The following is a 27192-nucleotide window of genomic DNA, read 5'->3' as shown; positions in this document are numbered from 1 at the left end:
CGAATCACATTGTATAAACTGTAATGGTATGCATCCTTCTTATTTTACCTCTTGTCCTAAATTGGTAGAAGAAAAAGAAGTACAACATCTTAAGACAGTTAACAATCTCACTTACACAGAGGCTTGAAAATTATAATTACCTATTCCAACCAGAACTTATGCTGCTGTAACCCGTTCTACTACTACAGTAGGTGTCCAAACAGACCTTACCATATCCTCTACACAATCTTCACCAGCAAATCTTAATGAAACACTTTCCAAAATCATCACAATTCATGAATCAGTGTCTCCTTCCATCTCTGTCCTGACCACACCTTCCAGTCATTACTGAACTTCACCTTTTTCAAGTCAAGATGTTTTCATGGGGTCTACCTCTCTTAATACCCCAAAAATTAAACAAACCACTCGTCTGCACCCTCAATCATTAGTATGTGTACTGATAAATTCAAACCCGACCATTCGATCTAGAGCAGGATTCATAGAGGGCGATAGACCAACATCCAGTAAAGAAAATAAACGCAGTCATAAGCAGAAGGACTTTCTACCATCTTCTCTTCTGAAGTTATTACATGTGGCCACACTAATCCAATGGAACTGTCGAGGTTTCCAATTAAATGTGACTGACATCAAAGATCTGATTGACTTTTATCATCCCATATGTCTTTCTTTGCAGGAAACATTTCTACAGCCTACAAATACAGTTACTATCCACTACTATTCATTATACCAGAATGACAGGCTGTGTGTAGGATGGGGACATGGGGGATTTGCATTGCTGATTGATCAGCATGTGCCCACCTGGTCCCTGTCATTGAGCACACCCTTGGAGGCTGTAGACATCCATGTCTCCATGGGCTGTACCATCATTATTTGCTCTCTATATCTTACACCTGAAATGCATTATAATCAATCAGATCTTGATACCCTCATTGAGCAACTGCCTACCCCATTTTTAATCTTGGGAGATTTCAATGGGCATAATCCTCTCTGGGATGACTCCCATATTGATATGAGAGGGTGCGCCATAGGGCATATGCTCCTGAACCACAACCTGGCTCTATTCAATACTGGCTCTTACACATTTTTTCATGCACCTAGTTAGTCATTTACAGCTGTAGATATTTCTGTCTATTCCCCTTTGCTACTCACTCACTTTTCCTGGGAGGTTGATGTTAATTCACGAGGTAGTGATCATTTTCCCATCATCTTTTGAGAGATTGGCTGTGATCAGTACCACCCGACCCATGTACCTCGGTGGAAGTTGGTCTAGGCCAACTGGCCTTCTTTCACTACTCTCTCGGAACCTAATCCTACCATCTTATGTAAATCATCCATAGATGATTGTATATCAGCAGTAACCAACAGTATTATACAAGCTGCTACTCAATGCATCCCTAAAACCTTGGCATGTTCCCCATGGCATTGCCACCCTTGGTGGAATTCTGCCTGTTCTATAACACGAAAAACTCATAAGCATGCATGGGATAAATTTTGAAGATACCCCACACTCTCAAACCACATTGCATTTCAGCAAGCCCATGCTCATGCTCGGCAAGTTAGACGTCAAAGCCAGAAGGAATCTTGAATTAAATACACCTCCAGCATTTCTTCAACCACCAGCATAAAGGTTATATGGGATAATATCTGGAGGATGAGTGGAAGATATACTTCTGTTCCCCTCTCTATCTAAATATGTGATGGCCACAAAGTTGCAGATGCACAGAGCATTGCCAATACTCTTGGGGACTTCTTTTTTCATGTATCTTGTTCTTCGAACTTATCCCCTGTCTTTTTAGCCATTAAAACACAGGTGGAACTGACCATTCCTATGACTACAATCACCCTCTTACACTGATGGAACTCGAACTTGCAATTCATCGGTCTGGTAATACATCAGTCGGACCTGATAATGTACATTATGAGATGTTATGTCACCTTTCCCAGAATTCTCTTACTATTCTCCTAGCTGTCTTTAATCGGATATGGCAGGAAAATGTCTATCCAGATGCTTGATGGCAAGCTATTATACTCCCTATTCTGAAACCTGGGAAGAATCCAATGATTCCTTTCAATTACCATCTCATTGCTTTGACAAGTTGTCTCAATAAGATCTTAGAGAGGATAATCAATGCCTGCCTCATTTGGTTTTTTGAATCAAACAACCTCCACCCACTTGCTCATTGTGGGTTCCAAGACAACGCTCTACGATAGACCACTTAATTCGCCTTGAAACATCAATCAGAGAAGCCTGTTTAAGGCGACAACATCTTGTTACTGTTTTTTTATTTATTTAGAAAAATCTTACGTTACAACATGGAGATATGACACCATACGAGACCTTCACTCATGTGGATTGCATGGCAACTTAACCCTTTTCATCCAGTAATTCTTAATGAAGCGCCGATTCCAAGTCTGTGTGGGCTCAACACTTTTTCATTTTTTCCCACAGAAACTTGGAGTCCTTCAGGGCTGTATTCTGAGTGTCACGCTTTTCATTATAAAGATTAATGCCATCAGCAAACAGCTAACCCCTACAGTTGCAAATGGTCTTTTTGTTGATGACTTTCAAACTTCATGTCGGTTATCAAACATGAGGTTTATTGAACGGCAGCAAACAAACAGCAATCAATCAGATACTGAAGTGGACCACAGCAAATGGTTTTAAACTTTTACTCTCTAAAACCATTTGTATACATTTCTGTCGCAAATGGGGAATCCACCCAGATCCAGAACTCCATCTTGATGATGTTGTACTTCCTGTCGTCCCTGAGGCAAAGTTCTTAGGTCTTATATTTGATTGTAAATTAAATTTTATATCACATGTCAACCAACTTCGTATCAAATGTCAAAAGCATTGAACATTCTCCATGTCCTCTCTTCTACTTTTTGGAAAGCAGACAAATACTCCATGCTCAAAATTTATCGTGCCCTCGTCCAATCCAAACTTGACTGTGGGTCTGTGGTTTATGGTTCTTCCAGAACCTCAGCACTAAAAATGTTGGATCCTGTCCATCACCAGGGGCTTCGACTTTGCATTGGAGCTTTTTGTACTTCTCCTGTGCAAAGTCTGTATGTGGAATCTCATGAACCCCCTCTATATATTTGCCATTTGCAACTGTCTCTAATGTATACTTCCAAACTTTGATCCTTACCACAGCATCCTACCTAGAGTTGTGTTTTCCAACCACAATGGACCACACTTTTTAATAACAGAAAATCTGCCATTGTTCCTTTTAGTCTCCATATCCAGGCACAATTAGAAGAATTGGATTTCTCCTTGAATAACATTGCAGTGTCTTCAAATCAGCCTATTGCACCATGGCGAATTACTGTCCCCTATTGTAACCTATCTTTGAGTCATCTGAGGAAAGCAGATACACCCGATTGGAAATATCACTCTTTCTTTGCTGAACATCTTTCATATGATACATCCATTTCTATACATATACAGATGGTTCCAAATCGGGTAATTCAGTGGACTCTGCCCTGGTTTGTGATAGTTCAATTGTGGCATACAGACTCTCCCTTGCAGTTTCTGTTTTCACTGCTGAATTGTATGTCATCTCTCTTGCCTTAAATCATATTGAATTAATGCAATATACAGTTGTACAATATATACGGACTCACTCAACTGTCTGTTGGCCCTGGAATCATTCTGTGATAGTCAACACCCTCTTCTCATCAATATCAAAAACAAACTGGCCCATCTGTCTCTCTCATCTGTTTCCGTCCAGTTATTTTGGATACCAGGTCATGTTGGTATTTGTGGGAATGAGCTGGCTGACAGAGCAGCGAAGTCTGTCTGTTCTGGATCTATCATCCCAGTACCCATTCCATACATGGACTATGGTCCAGTTATCAAATCCATACTGTACACCAGATGGCAGACAACCTGGAATGAGCAACACAATAACAAGCTTTTTCAAATCAAACCTTCTCTAGGTCTTTGGCCCTCTTGCTTCTGTAAGGATCGAAGAGAGGAGGTTGTTTTGGCAAGGCTATGCATTGGTCACAGTTTAACCCACCACTTCCTTTTATCTGATACTGCTGCAACAATGTGTGGTCTATGTGGCACTCAGATCACAATCATCCACATTTTATTATCATGCCATCATTACAACCTAGAACGACGACACCATTTTAAAGATATTTGTAAGGCGGGTTTGCCTTTGACTTTGACTATAGGTTAGGCAACATGTGAAAATGAAAACAAGACATTCTGTGTATTAAAGGCTTGCAGAGTTTATTGATAGTATGACAAATTTTGTTAACATGAGCTTACTGATTTAAAAGTAATAGTACAAAGACTATGACAAGCACAAAAAAAGTTGGTCCCAAGGACTGAACCCATGCTGAAAGAATTTGTTAATAAATTATGTGTAATTGCAAAAAACAAATAGCTGTAGTGAAGTCCAGATAAGTATGTATCACATCTTTAGGCCATGATATGTTGCATCTTCAAAAAATGTGAGTTTTGGAATGTCTTGAATTACATGCAATTGCTTTTAGAAGTTTTCTAGTCATAGTATATGTTTGAAGAATGCCAAAATAAGACATTACTGATATTTATTTTAAAAGTGAGACAATGAACAGAACTAGTTACAAATAATAGATAGATATTCTGAACAATTATTAAAAAAATAATCTGAATATAGAGATAAGTTTAGAATAACTGCATATACATTATATTAAAGAAAAAAAGAAACTATACCACTATAGCAGTTTACTTGAGTGTCATATCTTCAGTATATTTAAGGCACTTTACATTTACAAGTGTCATCATTCATCAGGAGTGACAGTCATGAAGCCATATTCTGCACCAGTATTCAAACTACCTTTTCTTCTTTGATATTTTTGAAAGCTATCTTTTTGTAATTCCTGCCATAAACAACTACATCTCTGTTAATTTACATGAAATAAAGTGGTTGTTGTACTGTAGCTTCACATTAACACGACTCTCTCATTTTATGTGTCACTACAAGGTTATAAGCTGTCAACCATCCATTATGTTGCTTTGTCCAGTCTGTGCTATCTGACTGTTTATTAATTTCTCTCTGATGGTGATTTTTGTATGAAAGAACACAATCTTGATTGAAACAACTTGGGATTCATAGAGGGTGACAGTAAAAAATAATGCCTCAGAGTTCGACAACCTAATTTCCTAAATAAAATATAACACCAGAAAAATATTTATTAATGATCCCTCTTCTGTCTGTTTCATTCTTTTATTTCAGAGCTAGTTCTGTGGCAAGGATATACAGAACTTTTGTATAGCATCTTGTGGCAATGGTTAGCACTTTTGATTTCCTCATCATACCTTCCAGAAGAGCACATTCCAGACATAGATTTGCACACTTTACATTTCCAGTCACTGTTTACATGCAGTTATCTCAATCATGAATCTTCTAACTAGCTCAGAATTCTTCAACAATAATATTTTATTCCATGACCTTTAATGTGTCATCCCAGTTCCTCTGATATTCATGCTGTTGTTTTTCTCTTTGTATTTGTCTTGTGCAAACACAAAAACATTTATTTCATACTCCAAGAAGTAACAGGTCATATTTTTTGTCCAGTATTAACTGCACATCTAGATTTTGGTGTAAATCACACAACTTGTGTATGCATTCTCTTTACTTAAACCTTTAGGTTTTATGTACTAGAATAAAATTTGTACTGTGGGTTGTTGTGGACTAATAATGCCTAAACACCAGTTTGCCTCAAGGAAATTTGTGAGACTACAAAGAGTTATTTACATTATGTTAAAAGCAAATTAAATGCTGTAGTCTTTATTTTGCAAAACTGCAGTCTCATTAATACTTTGTATGCTTTTCATCCTTATTATATTTTGTGTTGTGCTAACAAATAAATCGGTAATCATAGTTTATGGTAATTCCAATTCTGCAACTTTTTGTTCTGATTAGTTGATTATGAAACTTGATTAAATATCTCTACACACAATATTAATGTTCTGTAAGTGTTTAATCACCTTTATATATAATTAACAGTTTATATATTTTTAACTATTTTTCTATAGTGCACAAAAGTTCAGTCTTTTAACACACTTCAAATGTATATAACATGTTTGTTATACCCCAAACAAGTTGAAACAAAAATAAAAATGCTGGACTAATTGAAAGGATCCCAGGGTACAAGCTCTGCTAATTTTGTTTTAATATACTTAATTATATCAGTATTAGTATTCTTTAAAAGTATACAGCAATCATTTACATACACACGGAGTGTAAGGGGGTTTACCCAAACCCCCTGTTTTTAGAATTTAAAAAAATATGCCAATATAGATAGAGTGCAACTATTTATGGAACTTAATATTTTGTATATAGTCTACATTTATGATGAAGCACTAGCATATTTTGGCTTCTAATATTCACATGCACAGAATTATTTAAATTAGAAATATGAATTAACAGTTAATAACTACCCTGCCTGTAGATGACCATCATTTACTACAATAAAACACACACATTTATGCTAATCTAAGTCTAGCTCCCTATGCAGTGTTACAACAGAACTATGATTTATTGGATTTTCAGTTGATCTTTATGGATTTTATGTGAACAGCTGTGCAGTTGTTTAAATTATATTTCATGCCGAATTGCTTCTGGATTTAATTTCATAGCACCAGAACCCCATAGCATTAGCATGCTTTGCACAGTGTGTTGGTTTTTGGTCACAAAAACTAGAATCCTCCTTTTAAACATTCTGTGTTTGAGTCTGCTAGAAGATGTTACACTTCTAAGGAACAGACAGGCATAAAAGATATAAGTGTATCATTCAAAGAGAGGGATAAATCAATCACTTTATGAATTATGTATGATTACTGATATACATTTTGACAGTTTTCTGTTACCTGCAATCACATGTAGTGAAAATTATACTGGGTGGTAAATGTATTTTTTTTTACACTGTAGGTCTGACAATCTGCTAATGGTTGTTGTATAGCTGATATCAGAATTAGAATCAGTTCAATGCTAATATTGTGTACTAGGTAACTGTATATGTTATGTACATAAATATGCTTCCATTTGTTGAACAAAAAGTTGATAACATAAGTTTGTTATGCTGTGTGTAACGAAAACCACATATAATTTTAATAACTTTTTTTTTTAGTGTCATTGGAGCTATGAAACTGTGAAGAGATTTTAAAATAAATAATTTGTTTGAATTATATTTGAAAGACTGTGTTTGGTTAACAGTATTTCATTTCTTTGTACACAAAATATTTGTATTGTAAACAGTTAAGTATGTCTTTCCAAAAAAGAAAATGTCTTCCATGGTGTCATTTTAAAACCACAGAAATATGAAATAATATGCAAGTAAAGCATGTTGTAAGTTTGTAAGTTTCAGCTTTATTGGCTTGTTTATTTAGATAAAGTACTATTTAAGCATTAGTGTGTTGAATAAGTTTACATTTTGTGCAGTGTGATAACTTTAAATAAAAAACACATTACATGTTACTTTTAATTAAGAAGGTTTTTAAAAAACAACACTGGAAGAACAATGATCTCCTGTGCCTTAATTACAATAATGATTTAGCATTTGTCTTACTTTGGGGCTGTGGGTGTATTATAAGAGTAATGGTCTAGACTTAATGTTCAATTAGGGTAGACAAGTGATGACAGTGGACACTGTTAACTTACTGTCTTCCATCTGGTTTATTATAAATAACTAATACAGATATTCCATGTTAAATGTTCATGAATATCTGGAACAGTCGTGTGGTAAGTAGAGTGCACATGGTTCTCACAGTTGGACTTCCTGAGATGGAATCATATTGATCTTTTGTTTTATTATCAGTAATCTTTTGTCTTCAAATTTCAAAGATTATAAAACTTATTCACATATCCATATTGTTACTAATAGTCTTACTGCAATTTGCAGGCTACCCAGTTTCTCTTAGTTTGTTATTATTGTTACCAGCTTTCTAGTGTACTTATTCATACTAATACAAATTACTTTATTTTTGTGATTTTACAACTCTTTCAAACATTTAAATTTATTACTATGTTTGCAGTGAAACTCAGATATACATTAATGTAACTTTTATTATACGTAGAGTTTGCTCATATCTGAGGTACAGAAACGGAAACATGAGGCCTGATGCTTTGACTTAATTTTTATTTAATGATGCATTAATTTGCAAGTTATTACTGTAGAATTTTACATTAAAATTATTATGAGATAATGGAATGCATTGTCAGTAGTTGGTTTTTATATTATAAAATGTATCACATGATATCATGCTAATTTTGATATAACTTATATTTGTCTCATTTTCTTCTGATTCCATGTTGCATGCTTGTTATTCAAGTAGGTAAACTGAAATTTCAGTAATAGAGGTTTATAATTCAGTAAGCTTTAAATATGGTATTGATAGAATTGTAAGTTGTTCATATTGTTTGTACAGTGAGGTTATAATAGTCCTTTGGTTGAATTACTAGTTATATAAAAATTGTTTGTGTGGTATAGAGGAAAGTTTTTTAAATTATCTAAATTTCATAGCTGTGCAGTGAAGCTGACTTAAATCATATAGATAATACATAAATATGTAAAAGGCATTAGACTCAAATCAGTTGAAAACCATTTGACCACAGTAGCTCAGCAGAAAAACAGATATTGGGCTTTGATATTGCATTGTGTAGAACACAGATAACTCTTTGTATAGCTTTGTGTTGAGAATAACATCAAAAGCATTGTATTTAAAACTAGTTGTCTGTAGATTTTTGAACAAATTTTATAACATGAGGATTGTTTATATATTTCTTAGGTTCAATTGAAGTTGGATAGTAGTTGCTAATGGTAACAGTTATAGTATTTCTTGCTAAATGTTCTGAGTTAAACCACAGTTTTCTTTCTCTTCAGCTTCCTGGATAGAGTTAGTATAATCAAGCAGTCTGACTACACTCCAACAGAGCAGGTAATTACAGTGTATTTCAAATATATAAAAAAAATCAAAGTGTGAGTGTGGTTATACTTACACAGAATCATCATCATACCTTACATTGTGTGGTTATACTTACACAGAATCATCATCATACCTTACATTGTGTGGTTATACTTACACAGAATCATCATCATACCTTACATTGTGTGGTTATACTTACAGATAATCATCATCATACCTTACATTGTCTTATTCTGTTTCATGTAGTGTTCCAAAATAGAAAAATTATACTTTCACAGAATTATTATATTTTATTTTTTAAATCAAAAAATAGCATAGTTGTGGAAATAGTATTAAAAATAGAAATAGTGTGAACCATCTACTTAACAAAATTTTAATTAAAGCTTGAAATTATCTTGTCTTTTTATTGGAGTATTTTACTCGTATGTAAATGAGTCCTCAAAATATGATTTTTTTTATCACTACACAAATATTGTCTTATTATAAATGCTTACAGACATAATATTGTATGTATTTTATTTTAATTGTATATTCTGTTAAGAATATTTATTTCTAAAATTAAAGGCACATTTGGAATATTTACTTGAAACAGTTTAATACTGGATTGAGTAAAAAAATAAATTGTAATAATATATTTAGTTGAGGAAGTATAGAGAAATAACTGCTGGGCTGTGTATTATAAATATAACTAATTTAAAGTATAATTAATTTTTTTCATAACAAATAATTGTCAATGTCATGATTTCTTTAGAATAAAAATACGTGTGTAGATAAAGTTAGCATTTTCTTAAAGAGTTCTTCCCTTCTGAACCTACAAGATATTTTCATATTACAAACTCTTCTTACAGTTATCTTTGGAACTTTATTGACCTTTATTTAGGGATTATTCCTGTTGTAGGTTTATGCATGTAATGGATTTTTGTAACTCCCATCAGAATTTTTATAAGTAGCCACTCACCCGCTCCATGGCGTGGTGGTAAGTGTAAAGGTTTATAAGGCTAGAAACCTAAATATTTGTGCTTATATGTTGAACCAACCCATTATTTTGAAAAAGAATTATTCTTAGGTGAAAAACATGGATGTATTCTATAGGGCGGGTGACTACTTCAGTTAATTATCTGAGTTACTCCTTTTGTCTGTAGAAACTTCTTGTTAGGAACTGTGTTCCATTATTTTGAAAATAATAATTCTTAGGTGATAAACATGGATGTATTCTATAGGGGGGGGTGATTACTTCAGTTAATTATCTGAGTTACTTCTTTTGTCTGTAGAAACTTCTTGTTAGGAACTGTGTTCCATTTCTCCTATCTTTTTTTTTTTTTAATTTATAACAGTAAATGTAGAATTTTATCAATGCTTATAAGAATGATTCTTAAATGGTATATATGTTCACAAGTCAAGAAGAGGATGCCCTTATGTCTTTATTTATACTCTCTTATGAACCAGATAATTTAGTAGTTACTTTTACCACACATCAAGCATTGCACCTAGGAGCATGGACTAATGTTAGGGTGAAGGGCATGGTGCTTGCCAGCATATACATGTGTATTTATGAACCAGCTTGTGTTAGTTTATGCTTCTGTTTGAATGACACTAGTGTGACATTGACCAAGCCAAGCTTGATAAACTTGCAGGTCATTAGTCATTCATAAAGTTCAAGCTGACCCAAAACGTAACATGGAAGTCACAAATCACTCTGTAACATCCTTTGATTAAACAACAGGTCTAGGATGTTCATAAAATATCATTGTCTTCTAAGGTGGCTTTATTAAACAACAGGTCTAGGATGTTCATAAAATATTGTCTTCTGAGGTGCGTTTATTGCTTTTTGTTTATTTGTTTCAAAATATGTTCGTTTCAAAAACAAATTGACTCCTTGTTGTGCGTACAGAAGAAGTTGACCTCAGTATCAGATAAAAGCTGGTTCCTGAGGGAGAATTCTGCTTCAAATCTTCTATTTTATTTATGCCTTAAACACCAGAATTATTCCAAAAGCAGGAAACAACTTGTTTTTTTGTTTGTTTTGTAATATTTTGTTTTTTCAAAATTATTTGTATAAAATTACAAAAATGTGAAGATTTGCTTCCTTGTTGCCAGACCTGATTATTTAAGAAATATTTCTTTTTGACTTTGTTTGTGCTTAGTCATTAGTACAAAAGATGTATGATTAGCCATGGAAGGCAAACATTTTGTTGCAAAGTAATGTTCAACTTTCAGGTCATGAGTCTTACTTAATTTCAAGATGATTGAAAAGGCTATGTGAGCTGATATTTGCTTCGTGATTTTCGTAAACCTTCATGTGTGAAAACCTCTCGGAATTGTCTACATGAAAACAAGTGATACTAAATGTTAAAGTCAAATTCACTTATTGTTATACATCAGTAAATTATAAGATATGATTAGGTAAGAAAACAGGTTACATGTGTTCTAGAAATTATTGTTTAAGGTTAGCTGCAGATCATCCTAGTAGCTTGAATATTTATTGTCAAAATGAATTAAAGTATTGATTATAAACTCTCTCATGTAAAGTCAAGATGAGTTGGTGATAAATCTTGATTATTCCAGTTTTTGTTTAACGATGTTGGCGTGGCTAAATTTGAATTATGTTTGTACATTGGCGTGATAGTGTTTCCAAAAGTTAAAATGCATGTTAAAATTGCTTCAGTGTTATTTTTATTGTTGTCACATTTTGTCAGACTGCAATACAGATTTTATGCTCACACTTTGCAGCCTAATAGGTTTCCTTTCAAGTACTTATTGTAGCAAATCTTGAAATATTTACTTGCACGTCACATGTCAGTTTCAGGGATATCTGATGTTAATTTATGTATATGAAGTTACAATGAACAACTCTTACACAGTTGTATCTATTTTAAGTTTTGTAATAAGATTGTTAGTTAATGAGCTAATATATTTATAATTTTACAGTACAATCAATAAACTCTTTTTTTGTTGTTGTTGTCAGGATATACTGAGATGCCGAGTTTTAACATCTGGAATATTTGAAACAAAGTTTACCGTCGATAAGGTGAACTTCCAGTAAGTATTGCATTTGCTTTTCAGCTTCTCCAGAAATATATTTTAGTGTTTCCTTTCAGTTTACAAAATAAAGATAAATCAATACAATGCATGTGTTCTATAGTTTGTGTTAATGCATTGTAAAAAGAAAACTACAGGAAGAAATAGTTTACAACTTGAGATAAACCTTCTACTGGTTATGTGGATTCCATAAAATGAAATCTTATTTTTTAAATGTGATATGTTCATGAATTTGTAGCTTGGAAAATTTGAAAAATATATCATTCTGATAATATTTTTTTTCAGAATAAATTAAAAATGTTTACCTTTGTTATAGATTTCGCTAACTAATACTTCTCTTCCTAAATTCCATATACAGACTTATCTCCTCTCACACAAAGCTAACTCAATCTTATGTCTGCTTTCTAAGCATTGCTGGTAAAATTTGAATGTTTAGTGCACCAGTCTATATACCTCACTAATTTTGTAACATTATTCAATACGTACATATCATGTGACTACTTTCCACCAATAGTATTGTGCAACCTGTATTGTCATGTGACTACTTTTCATCAATAGTATTGTGCCACCTGTATTGTAGCATCTAGTTCCCTTTGCTGTTCCTGCTCAGTTTTCATTTTTTTTACTAACACAGCATTACCTGTGTTATTTCACATGTGGCTACCATTAAAAATTTTTTTCAACATTTTTTTTTTTTTTTTTTGCATTTCTTTCTACTTACCAAATTATATGAGAACTTTTTATGAACTTGTGATTCAATATGTTGACTGTGGTAGCTAATGTTACAGTCAACTGTGCAACTGGTAAGTTGAGCTTCATCTGCATAGGCATTACAGGCTTTAATTTGCAGGGCAATTTTTAATTATCTTTAACATGATGATGTTGCTGAGAAAGAATACAATCAAGGGGAAGCTCTTTGGACTTTTTATTTCTGGTACGTTTTTATTTTCATCTATCACATTCTTCACTTCATATTTTTTATAGCTGGTTACTCAGGACAACTGTCAATGCATAGTCATTTTTTGCTGTATGATCAGGATAAGGGGGATTTTACAAGTTTCCGTTTTCCTGCTTCTGTTGCTATGCTTCCATATCATTCAGTTTGGTGGAAATTTGTTCTTCTTGCTTCCATATCTCCAAGTGGGTTAATTTTTGATTGGTACACTTTTCGTCTGGTTACAGTGTCTGTGATAGGCATGGCTCAAATGTCTTTTGTGTGGCTCTGTCCTTCCTTACACATAGAAGAGTTAAGTATTTTGCATCATTACTGCTTGGACTTTGGTAAGTTAGATATTTCTCTCTTCAATACTGGTCCTTATACTTATTTTCATGCACCTAGTCAGTCATTTATCTCTCTGTCTGCATTCCTTCTCTTTTCTTGGAGGGTTGACAGTAACCCATGGGGCAGTGACCATTTTCCCTTTATTTTAAGTGAGACTGGCCATAGAGGGAAGCCAGGTAGTCATCACCACCCACTGCTAACTATTGGGCTACTCTTTAATCAATGAATAGTGGGATTGACCATCACATTATAATGCTTCCACAGCTGAAAGGGCGAACATGTTTGGCAGAACAGGGATTTGAACTTGCAACTTTGAAATTGTGAGTTTCATACCCTAACCACCTAATGAAGTAAACACAGACAAACAAGAACTCCCTTGTCAGAAAAAAGTGTTTCAACTAAACCAGTGTAATTAAAATAAAGCAAGGGATAATTCAGTATAATAAACCCTCTAGTTGCAGAATGTGCCATATGGTGCAATTGTAAACTGACAAGCAATTGCAGAACACATCATATGGTATACTTTAATTTCTATCAAGCAACAGCCTGCAAAACACACCCAGTTGAAAATTATTTAAGCTTTTACCCCAGGATAATACAAGTGTGTTATCTGAAAAACTCAAGGAAATTCAGAAACTACATATTTTCATTCGTAATGTGTTGAAATCAACCCAAAATTTGTATGCATAAAACTAATGTCATAAAGCCTTTTATTGAATAAATTTATGTTCTGAAGTTATTGTTGTTTTTTATGCCTGCAAGAAAGATTATTTTTTGTACTTTTGTTTTTAATTTAATTGTGCAGTTTTTTCTTGGGGCAGAGTGGACTCAACTGGATGCTATAGGATTAACCCTTTCAGCGCAGTTGGCGACTGCAGTCGACTTGAAGGCTCAGCGCGGCAGGCGACCTTCCTTTATTCTTGTTATTCTTATGTATTGAATTTAACATATATAGTATTGGGTACAATCACTGAATATTTCAGGGACTTTTACTGAGTTATTGCCGAGATATCATGCTTTTAGTACTGATACCGTAATTAGTTGAAGTATCAAACATATATATTCAGTGCCATGCCAAACATTAAAAGTTGTTATTCAGTGCCAAAAGGATTAAATAACCAGTCATATCAAGATTATTTACTTGGACAAAATAACCTTCCAGGAAATGTTATGGCTTTTGTTTAAGTTCCTTTAAGTAATTAATAGATTTTTTTGTGAAAATATTCATTGTCTTCTAACAAGATTCTTACACTAACTATCAAAGTATTAGCTACAATTACTTGTCAAGTTTCAAACCAGAGTTTCCTTATTATTTCTAATGATTTTTATTTTACAGTTATAAAATGCTTGTATGTAGAATTATGTGTACTTGTATCACTGAAATTAACATAATACAGATAGGTTTTATCAATTTTTTTGATCAGGAAATTACCTTTTATAAACTTTTTATATACTTTTATTAGGTTTTATATTCTAAAAAGATACTTTCAGAAGAAATCTAATATTAAGTTAATTGAAGCTAAGCATCGACAGACATTTATCAATGTTAATTTATACAGTATTGTGTATTTACTTGTTTTTTTTTTCAGTGTATCAGTAATACTTTTTCTGGTAAAATAGTGTAATGAAAAACAATGTGCTAAAACCAGAAATGAATGTTCTTAAAGTTTTTTATCACTAGCATTTTATGTTTACAGCATGTTTGATGTGGGTGGACAGCGTGATGAACGTAGGAAATGGATCCAGTGTTTCAATGACGTTACTGCTATCATTTTTGTCACAGCCAGTAGCAGTTACAACATGGTGCTACGGGAAGATGCCAGCCAAAATCGACTTAAAGAGTCCCTTGACCTTTTCAAGAGTATTTGGAATAACAGGTTAGTAATGTGTGTAGCATGCTTTTAATACTGTAAGTATACATCATCTGAAAGAATAATCAGTGATGTCAAGAAAACCCATGTGTAGAGAAAAAATATGTGTAAAATGGGTTGAGAAAATATTTTACGTAGAGGAGCGATGAACCTGATGATGACCGAAAAAGGTCGAAACGTTGTTCGCTCCTCTACGTAAAATATTTTCTCAACCAAAATGAGTCGTTTTTACATATATATTTTTCATCTGAGAGAAGTTCTGGATGTAGCCATTGGTTTGTGTTTCATTGTATTTTTATTATTCATTACATTGGAAGATTTTCATTCTTAGAAAAAATAAGAAAAAAACGTTGTATTAATTGATGGCATTAAAAATGTTAATTAACCCTATGTCTAGTGTCATTCTGTTATACTGACCCTATATCTGTGAAGCTGTAACTCTGATGTCTACTATAATTTTACATTTAAAATTTTATGAAGGTAAAATTGGGCAAAATTTTACTAAATGTTATAAGTCTGTTGTACACATGAATTCAGAATTTTCAATAAAGATTTGTTTTCCTTTTTTTATTTTTTTAAATGGTGATTACACGGTTGATTAAGTGACAGACCCCATACAGAGTATAGGAAATAATGTAATATATAAAACTGAAAACTAACATTTGAAATGTATTTAGGAGGTTTTAGAGATTAGGCAAATAATACTTGAGATTCTAAGAGATGAAAAATAATTTTAAATCATAGCATGAAATTACTTTGCACTCTACTTTTAAGGAAACAGATCCTATTTTCACAAACAAAACTTTAGCAAAAATATTTCGTTAAAATTTGTTTTTTTATGTGCAAAAGCTTGTAATCCATAATAAAAGTGTACAAAATTTTCTGAAGATACACGTGCTGTATCAGAACTTACAATGTAAGTACCTCCTGTGTGCAAGTGAGTAGACAAACTTCTGTATATTATACTAAGCCCATTATGAAAGGATTAAAATGAACCCTATCACTGTGGGATTTACTATGATCAGGAGATAAAGTTCATGTCTTCTCATTTGTAGACTTACATTAAAAACTGTATTGAGCTGCTGTTTTAGGAGTGTAAGTTAATATGTTTGGTGTGATATTGTAAATTCAAATTTTAGTATTATACATTAGTTAGTTTCCTGATTTAAAAGTAAATATGAAACAGAATTCCTGAACATTGATTTTTTGTGTCATATATGTTGAATCCAGCTTTGACTCAAATTTGATATTTGTGATGCCCAAACATAGGTTTGTAGTTTCTTACAAAGTCAAAGTTCAAATTACCCATAATTACAAGCTAGAACATAAAATAAGAACCTCTTTCTTTTCTATTTACTGATATGAGATAAATGAAAAAAAAAATGTAAATAATAATAACAATATGTATATTTGTATGTGTAACATATTATAACCAGACTGTGACTGTATTTTACAAAGTACTGGTCCATAAGAACAAAGCCAAGACAGATCATTTTATAAGCACCAGTTCTGTGATGTTGGATGCAGTAACATGGGATTCGCGTGTGTTGTATTTGCAACTTCTATAATGCTTGTCGGATGTAGTTCAGAGTTCAGTAAACTAAAAATGATAAATATAAATAGATGCATAATGTTACAAGACGTAAACTATTTGACCCCAAACAACACAGTAGTATGTCAGCAGATGTACAATGTTAGAAACCAGGTTACGATACCCGTGGTGGGCAGAGCACATATTGCCCATTGTATATAGCTTTGTGCTTAACCATTTTACTACTACTATAGCTCATAACCATTTTGTTCTGGTTATAACTTTCAATACAGTGTGCATGTCTTAACAAAACCTAAAAGGCTTTTATACACAAAGTATTGGATTTATTAAGTTAATTTTCAAGATTTTTTTAAATTAAGGATTTGTTTGTGCATCATTTCTTTACAAATGTTAACTATCCATGTGCAATGTAATTTTGATTTTAAGATTAAAAGTACCACTATGCATGAGAAAATTGTCAAATATTTGTGAAATCTCTCTAACCTTCTAATAAATTCAGATAAATATCAAATGTTTTTCTTTAAAGAAAAATCTTAACTCTGTATGGCTTAATTTTGTAACAGCATATGAAAATGGGAAATAAGGTTTATTTTGTAACGGCATATGAAAATGGGAAATAAGGTTTAGTGTATGCTTTCTTTCATTCTGGAATGACTACAGATTGTAATATGATATGTTTACTCTAAACAGCTTACTTTGTTTGTAATTAAATTCATCCGTGTTAACTGATGTGCTATCATAATCAATTTATGCCTCCCATTGGCACTGTGGTATGTCTGTGGACTCATACAACTAGGAACTGTTTTATTACCTGTAGTGGGCAGAGCACAGATAGCCTTTTATGTAGCTTTGCATTTAACAGCAGAAAACAACAATAACAAATAAGAGTTTTAGTTATTTGTTACTGATATGAAAATTAACAGAGACAGTTTACTTTGCTAGTGAAATGATCGTTATATAAAAGTGGAGTGTTTCTGTAATTAAACCCACTGGATCAGTGCAAATGTAAGGTAATTAAATTTAAATTAGTTTAGCCCTAAACAATTATTTGATAAAACTGTAGAATGAATGCAGCACCAAAGTGGCTTGGGCCATCTGTATTCATGGTTAATCTCTGGCACGTTACTGATTAAATCTTAAAATGCAGACTATGTGGTTAATAAACTTTCTCATGAAAATTCTAATCAAAATATTTTAATGAAAGTATTTGTAAATAAAGTATCTTGTTCTAAGCTTGAGTTTAGTTTAATTAAAAACATGTAGAACACTAAATAATGCACTTTATAATTTTACTTGAAAGTTTTGTTGAAGTTGGTTCTTCTCCTAGGTGCATGTTGAGGGTTTGCCTTTCTTTAACTTCTGTCCTTATCTCTCTTCTCATAACAGAAGCAGCTACTTAATTATTTTTTATTTTCCAAATTAATACCAAAGAATTCCTAATTGGCTTCTACAAACAAAGTACACCATACAGTCCAAATTCACCAGTACCCTGTGCAGGAAGATGAAAGATTACATAATCTTTGAACATCCCTGATGATTAATTGTTTTGCTGTTGAATGTAGAATTTTTCATCATCAGTACAACTGTCAGATACTGATAGGTAAGTTTACATGAAAGGGCTCATATGCATCTGTAACTTAGGTGTGAGAATCATATGTGTACTTGTTCCATGTAGATAAATAGATATGTGTGTGTATATATATATATATATATATATATATATATATGTGTGTGTGTGTGTGTGTGTGTGTGTGTATACCATGCATTTTCTAACTCCCTATTGTGTTATAGTGTATTTTGGAATTTATCAGTTACTTATTATATGGGCAGTTATCACATAAAGTGATCAACAAACTTAAGTTGATTTTGTTCTTATTGTCTTTGTTCCACTGTCATTTTCTGGAGTTAACACCTGTTCTGTCCACGGATTTTACGGTTCTAAAGATTCAAGAATGTTGATAGCACTATTCTACAATGGTATATCAGGTGATGCCTCAAGTTTATGGCCTCCTTTAAGTATGAGTGAGAGTGACTAGCCATGTGGTTAGCACGAGTCACTCTGGATAAATCTAACATTATAAAGTTTAATGTAAGGATTTGATATTGTGATCCACAGTCTTGGCTGATTCAGTGTGGTAGAATCTTCATTAAGTACAGTTTAGAGAAGGAACAACTTAACTGTAGTCAAAGCAAATACACATACTGTGTTTTAATTAATAAAGATTACTCCTCGTGTCTTGCATTATCTAATCTTCTTGAACTAATTCAGTGAGAAAGAATTCAGATTTACATTGTACTAAGTATCACCTGCTACCTTACTGACATATTTTTTCAGTTTTAGGAAAATCAGTTTGAACTGAAAATATCATGTACATGTGGGTAGACCTCCAGTTGATGGTGTAATGTGAGTGGAAGATATCAACATGTTAGTGGAAGTTTTAGAGATGTGCACACTTTACTTTGTGTGCCAACTTTATAGCATACCAGTAATTAATGCATAATATTAGTTTTCTTTTAGTAGTTAATGGTGTAACTTTGTTTGAAAAGCTTTAATTTTACTAAATTACAACTTTAATATGTGAGTAAACTTTTTTTTTTAATACAGTGGAACCCCTCTAGAGCAGCACCCTTTGGGACTGAGACAAACTGGCCAGATTAGAGGGGTTCCACTGTACATAATTAGGGATTATGTAAACAAAAAAAAGGGACTGTGATTGAATGACCGCTTTCAAGGGTGACCGAATCTGAGGGGTGGCCACTTATAGGGGTTCCACTGTATTTGATTTTTAGTATCTGGATGAAATAACTTACAAAACACCTCTTTAAACCTTTATTTACTGCTGATATCTATAATAGCAAGCCATATGTTAACATGTACAGATAAATTTAAAACATGTACAGTTTAAATCTTCTAAATGAAATGTTTACACCAATCAAAATGAGTTTATTACTTACTGATGTCATATCAGCATTCAGCATGTTTACACACAGAGATAGAAGAAAGGTTTAGATTTCTTATTCTGAGAAGAGAGTGAAAGATGTATATGATTGGAATATAGAACTATTTCAAAGATTAAAGCATATTATAACTGTTTTTTCCAGATAGTTCATTGGGAGAGTGTTTTATATGAAACAGTTTTCAATATGTGGAAAGCAAGTTTCATAATAATCAGTCAGTGTGAAGTCATAGTGGAACATCATATATCCTAAACACATTTTAACCTTGTTTTGTATTTAATAATTAATAGATTTCACCAAGAACTGATTCATTTTGAGAAGGGTATATAACAACCCTTTCTATGCAAATTATTTTTGTATTGACATCATAAGCATATGTTTAGATTGAGGAATTAGAATTTCAAAAATGGAAATGTTCCTTGTATTTAATGGCATTGAAAACAAACGAATATGGATCAACTTAATGAATCGGGACCATCTAGAAAGCAACATGAAACAAGTAGTACTCCAACTATGGTAAGCAAAGTGTATCACCTTGTAGCAGGTGAGTACTCACAAACAGAAAGGTCAGTTGCAAAAGCTGTTTACTTGTTACAAGCAATGGTATGTAAAATAATGAAGAAGGGTGTCCATCTGAAAAAATGACACAGCTTGTGTACACACGTTGTTTCTATAGCATTTCTGTAACTGTTGCACACCTCAAGCAGCTGGATAGTGAAATGAGATTCATGCTGTTCCATATAAGTACATATCTGTGAAGTCCCAAGATGCAATAGCTATAAATTTCTGTGCAATCAGAGTGTTGAAAATGGTGGTGGAAAGTCACTGTTGGTTCTCTAAATACATATTTTTGTGTTTGTATCCTGAATAATAGACTAGTGTTTGCATCTTCAATATAGTTTAATGTTTTTTTCACAAACAAGTTAAAACTTGAGTTGTATGAAATATTAGCTATACAAATAGAGATCGTGGCAAAAGGGGCATTGTATATGTTCTCCTGAATGTAGGTCCATGTATGTCAACAAAAATAAGGGATGTTGTGTGTGTTATAAATAGGTATGCTAGTTCCATGCATTTTGATCAAAGTATTTTAAAAGTAGAGATTCTTTTTTTTTAAATTATATTATTTTTTTGAATACTGGCAACAGGAGTTTATAAAGGTAGAGTCTGTTTTTTCTGATTATTGTTACAAGTATTTTATCAGAAGTTAGGTGAGGTTTAAGCTTTATGTTATGAATTCAGTGGTGGCTAGTGTGATAGAGCTGCAAGGTTAAAATAGTTATTTTCTTTACCAGATGGTTACGAACAATATCAGTTATACTCTTCTTGAACAAACAAGATTTATTAGCAGAAAAGATTAAAGCAGGAAAATCGAAGCTAGAAGATTATTTTATTGATTTCAAGCAGTATCAAACACCTGTTGATGGTAAGTACAAAGTGTAAGAAATGGCTTAACATGTTAAGATTTTTGAGATTTAATTTGAAATGAAATATAAAATTACTTGTATTTAGTGGATTACCAATTTTTGGTGACATCCTACCTGAAACTACTGAAGGTCAGTTTTGTTAATATACTCCATTTATTTCATTTTATTTGTATCTTGGAGCATCAGTACTGATATTTGGTACACTGTATCAAGTTAATGGTTTAATCATTAATGTGTTGGCCCAGCAAGGCCAGGTGGATAAAGGCATTTGACTCTTAATCTGATGTCGCAGGTTTGAATCCCAGTTGCACCAAACATGCTCGACCTTTCAGCCATGGGGGTGTTACGATGTGACTGTCAATCCCATTATTTGTTGGTAAAAAGTAGCTCAAGAGTTGGCAGTAGGTGGTGATGACTAACTGCCTTCCCTCTAGTCTTACACTGCTAAATTATAGACAGCTAGCCCTCTTGTAGCTTTGTGCAAAATTCATAAACAAACAAACATTAATGTATCAACTGTACAAACATCTTTATGAAGGTTTTCTTTTGACTGGAAAGTTTAAACCACGTTGTTACAACTGCTATTTTTTTATTATATTTATTTATGTAATTGGATGTTATTTTATTGTTACAATTTGTGTGTTATGGATTAAATGTTTATCATTTCAGCTGTCGTAGAGCCTGGTGAGGACAGTGAAGTGGTGCGTGCTAAGTACTTCATTCGAGATGAATTTCTGGTAGGCATCTAGAATAATATTTGAAACAATTTCTGAGGAGAAATGATGTAACAATTGTATGATATATATATTTCTCTCAAACCAAACAAGAACTGAACTTTTTGCAACTTAAAATCATGTTAAACCTACTAACAGAATATTGTTAAGACATAGAAAGACTGACAATTGTTGTTAAAGTGAGCAACGTGAGTAGACAGTGTTTTAATCCAATTATGTTAATCTTTTTCAGGTCTGATAAGTTGATTTTGTCCATTTCGAGAACTAGAAGTGTGTTGTTTTGTCAGTGTGAATGTTGGTGTTAGGTATTTTGTTGTAAAATGTTGGTATATTCTAATATCTGTGTTAGTAATCTAGAAATTATTTTTTTTTAGCGGATCAGCACAGCCAGTGGTGACGGAAAGCATTACTGCTATCCACATTTCACTTGTGCTGTGGATACAGAAAACATCAGACGTGTCTTTAATGACTGTAGGGACATCATTCAGAGGATGCATCTTCGCCAGTATGAGCTTTTGTGATGGTTACAAGCTTTTGTAGTACAGGGGCAAGTATGGATGCTGCTGGTCTCTCACCCTGTGACATTATCCACTGGCTCAATCTCCCAGTTTTGATACCAGTATGTTGTTTTTGTTTTGTGGCTGTATCAGGAACCTCAACTCTTGTCCCAGTCCAATCCTTCCTCTTTTCACCCTTCTGTTTTCTTTATTATTTTTATCTTGGCAGCATCCAAACTTTGGACTTACCTGGCTCTGGCGCTCAGGTCACATTATTTTGAAATGAGACAAATGGACTCAGAACGCACAGAAAGATTGTGGAGCGTGCACTCGTAACTTGGTTACATACCTGCACAGTCATGGAAGCAGCAGAGTTGCTATTGGCTGCCCTAAGGAAGACAGTTAAATCCATGAAGAGTGTAGTCTGCTGATGCCTGGTTGGTCAGCAGCTAGTTGTTGTCAGATATATATATATGTAACACCTTGTCCACTTGTACCTTGTTGTTTTATAACATTAAGTTAATGACTCTAGTCTTATTCAAGGAAACCAGAGAGCAAAGTTTGGAAACAGCATAGTAAGCTCTTGTTCTGGAATATACTAGAAAATTGGAAAGGAATGTCTTAAAAATATTCTCATTTCTTTCTGTATTGTCCAAGAAAATCAGTTTCTGTGGACTAGTGAATTATGCTTTCTTAGGGTGCTTCTGATGTACTATAAAGTTTGTGACACCGTTCACTAGAGTTCTTGTGACTTTTGTTTAAAAGGGTTTAAGTAGCAAGTTTGCATCTGGTCTTATCATTAGAAATATCTTTATGTAACCTTTTATTTTGTATGAACTTTCACATTATATGAACAAGAATTAATCCCTTAACAAGAACATAGTGTGATGACTTAGAGTTTCAAAACTCCATCAACTCTGATTATCAGATGTGGTCAGAACGTCAGTTGTTGTTGTTGTTTTTTAATTCAGAATGTATAGCTATTAACTGATGTTTTTATTGCAAATATAATTAATAACTTACCTTTAAGTGATATGAACTAACTGCTTTTTATCCATGCAGAAGTAAGCATTTCTTTGAACTTTAGAGATGCAGTTTCCTCATGAAGGTAATTTTTCTGTTCATGTGAGGATATTGTACTTAAGTTTTATATAAAGAAAAATACTCTTTGTAGTGAACAACTAATAATTGGGTTGAGAGGTTCAATTAATAGCAAAAAGGTACTTGTTTTATTGAAATTCAGGCACTTTATTTGAGAGTTGTGGAACTTTGTATGAAATGATTGTTACTTTAAAGAACCTGGATTCTAATGTGAAACGTTTGTCCATTCATGTGAGTTTTCCTCTTATTTACTTTACATGTAATCCTGTACAAGAACCAGAGTACTATTTGTTAAGGACTTTACTAAAGAGAGGAACGTAAAGTTATAACGTTTCGAACAATCCTTTTTAATAGAGGAATTGAAGTAGTAGTAGTTTGGTTGGAGAGAGAACTTTAAACTGATTAGTAAATTAACAAAAAGGGTTGAGTTAATGTTATTTAAAACACAGTTCTAAGAGAGTATTTTGCCACAGCATAGCAAAGTGATGAAATGGCTTAAGTGAGGATATGTGGAATATGATTTGGTCACATAATAAGAAGGTTGAGACAACTTTATTTTAAACCACATTAGTGGAATATAAGCTTGTGCAGAAGCTCTTTATAATAATCAAAGGCTTCCTAGGTTGTGAAGTGATACTAATTTAGAAGACAAATCAGGAGCATATTGACTGGTTTTGAGGGTTTATCATAAACACAAGATTAGCAGGAAAATATGGGTTAATATGTTGTTTCAAGTGTCTGAAACATAGTCCAACTTTGATTTTGTTTGTAACAATCAAATGTTTAGTCTTAACAAAACAGCATAAATCATGGATGTTTTTAATTGGACATAATAGTTTTGTTTAGACAGAAGTAGGTATAAGATTTTTGTAATATCTTTCAAAGTTGACAGCTAATGAAAATGGCAGGTTATTAAATGAAACTCCAATTGAGAGAAAAGTAAACACTGTTTATCATTATTAGAAATTAGTTACTCCAGATATATACAAGTAATTCTACTAGGTAAAGTGTGGTTCCATATATTATGTATAAAAACTACCTGTGGTGAGTAGCCTGGTGGCAGCTTTTATCATAAGATGTATGATAAACCCTGTGTTGTTTCATTAATATATCTTGACAGTTGGAATTCTTTGTCTTGCTTATTTAGCTAACACACATTTTCTTAGGCATTTTAGTTTGTTTGTTTTTAAACAATTTCCAGCACCTCAAACCCATTTAAAGTGGTACAACTTGGCCGTTTTTAATTCCATAGATCATGCAATAAGATTTTTTTTTATTCTTTTACATAAACATTTTCAGGCATTTTAAAAATCTTTATAGCTTCTTCTAAATTAACCTACAACTTACTGTAACTTTCTGATGGTGTGTGTATACATACATTTTAGTAAAGCTAAATGAATGAACAAGAACATGAGGAAATACTGCATTAAAAACAGCAAATCCCAACTTCTGATTAATTATATTATAACCATAAATTTTTAAGCCATAAAACACATTAACATGAAATAAAATATGCTGCATATTTTTATATATTCCACTTTAATGACAAATAAGTAGCAAAATATCCTCTATATATGTATTATTATATAAGAGCATCTTTTTTTGTACATGAGCCAAGCATTTCACTCAAAAGTTATAAATTTTTTTCTTCTTACTTCTGTTTGGAATTATTGTTACAAGTGGTCAGTTTTGTTAGGTAACCAGGTTTTGTTGTATTGGAATTCTAATGATTATTGAAGGTCTAATATCTGTATATGTCAAAAATTACATTTTTGTATTGAAATTATTAGTGACTGTAGTAAGCTATAATAGAACAAAAAATCCTGGTTACTGAAAGTGTCAGAAAACTATGGATGTTAATTAGTCATTGAGATTACCAGTAAACCATAAGTTGTTTAAGGACTGGATACGAGACATTTGACAAAATATTGGTTGAGGGCAAGAGACGACTGAAGTATATCAAATCTTATTGGTGGACTTGCAATAATCGAAGGAAAAATATCTGGTAAATACCAAAACATCCACAGTATTTTACCACCAATAATAAGATTGTTTTTTGAACCACAAATTACTTATGTGCTGATATATTGCTTTTCACTATAGTTAAAGTTAAGAACACAAAACAGTGACATAATTTTATTATTTTTTTGTTATAATTGGAAGTGATAGTTCTGTGTTTAGATTGTAGTTTAGTAGAGAGGAGTGCAAAATATGTATTGGCAGCTGCTTAAGTGCTTACGTCAATGTGAAAAGTTAAACTTTAAAGCAGTAATCAGTTTCCAACAAAATCTTCACATCTGTGATTAGTTTTATTTTTTACTATAGTTTCAGTTTATTATATGTTGTTAATAGAAAGAAATTGTTAGACTCCAAGAACACAAGTTGTTTCTTGACAGATCTGAACAGTTGCTACTATGAATATTATTGTTTAATAATATTTTACAGAAATTCATGTACTATTCTGCTCTAACTTACAGTTACTGAAGTTTGTTTAGATACACGTATGTCATTGAACTATACACCATGAACCAGCTTTTGAGCAAATTATTATTATTTTGTAAAGTCACAAATGTTGATATATTGAAATCAAAAGTAATATAACAAGTTACACAATAATAAATGGAAAATATTTAAAAAAAAAATATTTGATTTGATAATCAATATCTTGTAATGGATTTATATAATATTTTTATATTAAAACACGGCAAGAGGAAAATGGCACAAGTTCCCAGAGCTTTCTGTCTCATTTTAAAAACTACTATATTGAATCAGATTTCAACAAATTAATAGTAGTTTTAGTTTTGTTAAGATAATTGTAAAAACTATCTAAGCTATTACTTATTATTAGTGTTAAAACAGTTGATTCAACTAAAGGTGAAATTCAAACTACTTTTCAACCTTTAAGTACTAAATTGTGAGAAATATTTCATCTGTATTGTTATTTAGAAATCTAGAATGTTCAGTAAGAAAAAGGTTTTGTGTTTGAGCTAGATACTTGTTTGTTCATGTAACAACTCATGCTTGAAGAAAAGCCATGGATACAAGAATTCAGTATGTTGTGTGATATCACCATTGAGGTCAGTCTTACACATGTGCTGATCAGGTGTAGCTACCAGTTCAACCATATTTTATATTGCTCAGGTAATTTTTTTTTGTTCTCTTTCTGACCCAGTTGTTATTAAAAGTATGCACGGCCCTTCTTCCACCATTAAAAAAAGAAAATATATACACATTGGGTATATTACTAAAAGTAGTTATTTTGAGCTTAGACGTATTTTCAGTAGTCAAAATCGATTTATTTGCTGCAGTTATATGGTAAAGTTAAGACTTTTTTATAGCAAGAAGACCAAAGCATTGAAATAATACAACCTACCAGCATGTGCTGCAGGTCTGGAAGAGCGAGTTTCTTGTTCTTTTAATATTAAGATTTATTTGATATTTTAATTCTCCATCTGGTGACAATGTTGTAGAAGCTTGGCCTGACACTGTTGAAAGTGTACAGTGTACATATGTATCCACGTGCTTATGAAATACAAAAGGAATGACCCAGGTATGTGTGAGGTGTTTTCCTTCAAAGGTTTTATGTAAGCCAATACTCCATTTTTTAAACTCACCAAAAAACTCTTCACATCAGACATATTCTTGGAATTCAAGCTAAGTCTACAATAATAACTTCATGATTAATACACACTGATGAAAAAGGCTAAGGCATATCTTAGTATAGTAATCATGCTTAAGTTGCTGGAAAAACCCTGACCCTACATATAAGTAGTGTGTATACCTTTTACAAGCTGGACATTATTTA

The 27192-nt window shown here is 32.6% G+C and overlaps 1 protein-coding gene across 2 annotated transcripts in view; it reads left to right on the top strand.

Moving 5' to 3' along the window:
* LOC143251024 (guanine nucleotide-binding protein G(s) subunit alpha-like) overlaps positions 1-26936 on the top strand; it is a 64607-nt gene extending 37671 nt beyond the window's left edge. For both annotated transcript variants that reach the window (XM_076502302.1, XM_076502303.1), the window contains exons 6-11: positions 8884-8938; positions 11892-11965; positions 14945-15124; positions 20924-21054; positions 21725-21792; positions 22164-26936. In XM_076502302.1, the coding sequence (XP_076358417.1) occupies positions 8884-8938; positions 11892-11965; positions 14945-15124; positions 20924-21054; positions 21725-21792; positions 22164-22310 (655 nt within the window). In that variant the 3' untranslated portion in view covers positions 22311-26936. The remainder of the gene's footprint in view (positions 1-8883; positions 8939-11891; positions 11966-14944; positions 15125-20923; positions 21055-21724; positions 21793-22163) is intronic.
* Positions 26937-27192: the final 256 nt, after the last annotated feature.

The sequence above is a fragment of the Tachypleus tridentatus genome, chromosome 5, assembly GCF_004210375.1.
Source record: "Tachypleus tridentatus isolate NWPU-2018 chromosome 5, ASM421037v1, whole genome shotgun sequence".
Classification (NCBI taxonomy): domain Eukaryota; kingdom Metazoa; phylum Arthropoda; class Merostomata; order Xiphosura; family Limulidae; genus Tachypleus; species Tachypleus tridentatus.
Note: the sequence above shows the minus strand (reverse complement) of the source record. Positions and strands in the feature narration are given on the sequence as shown.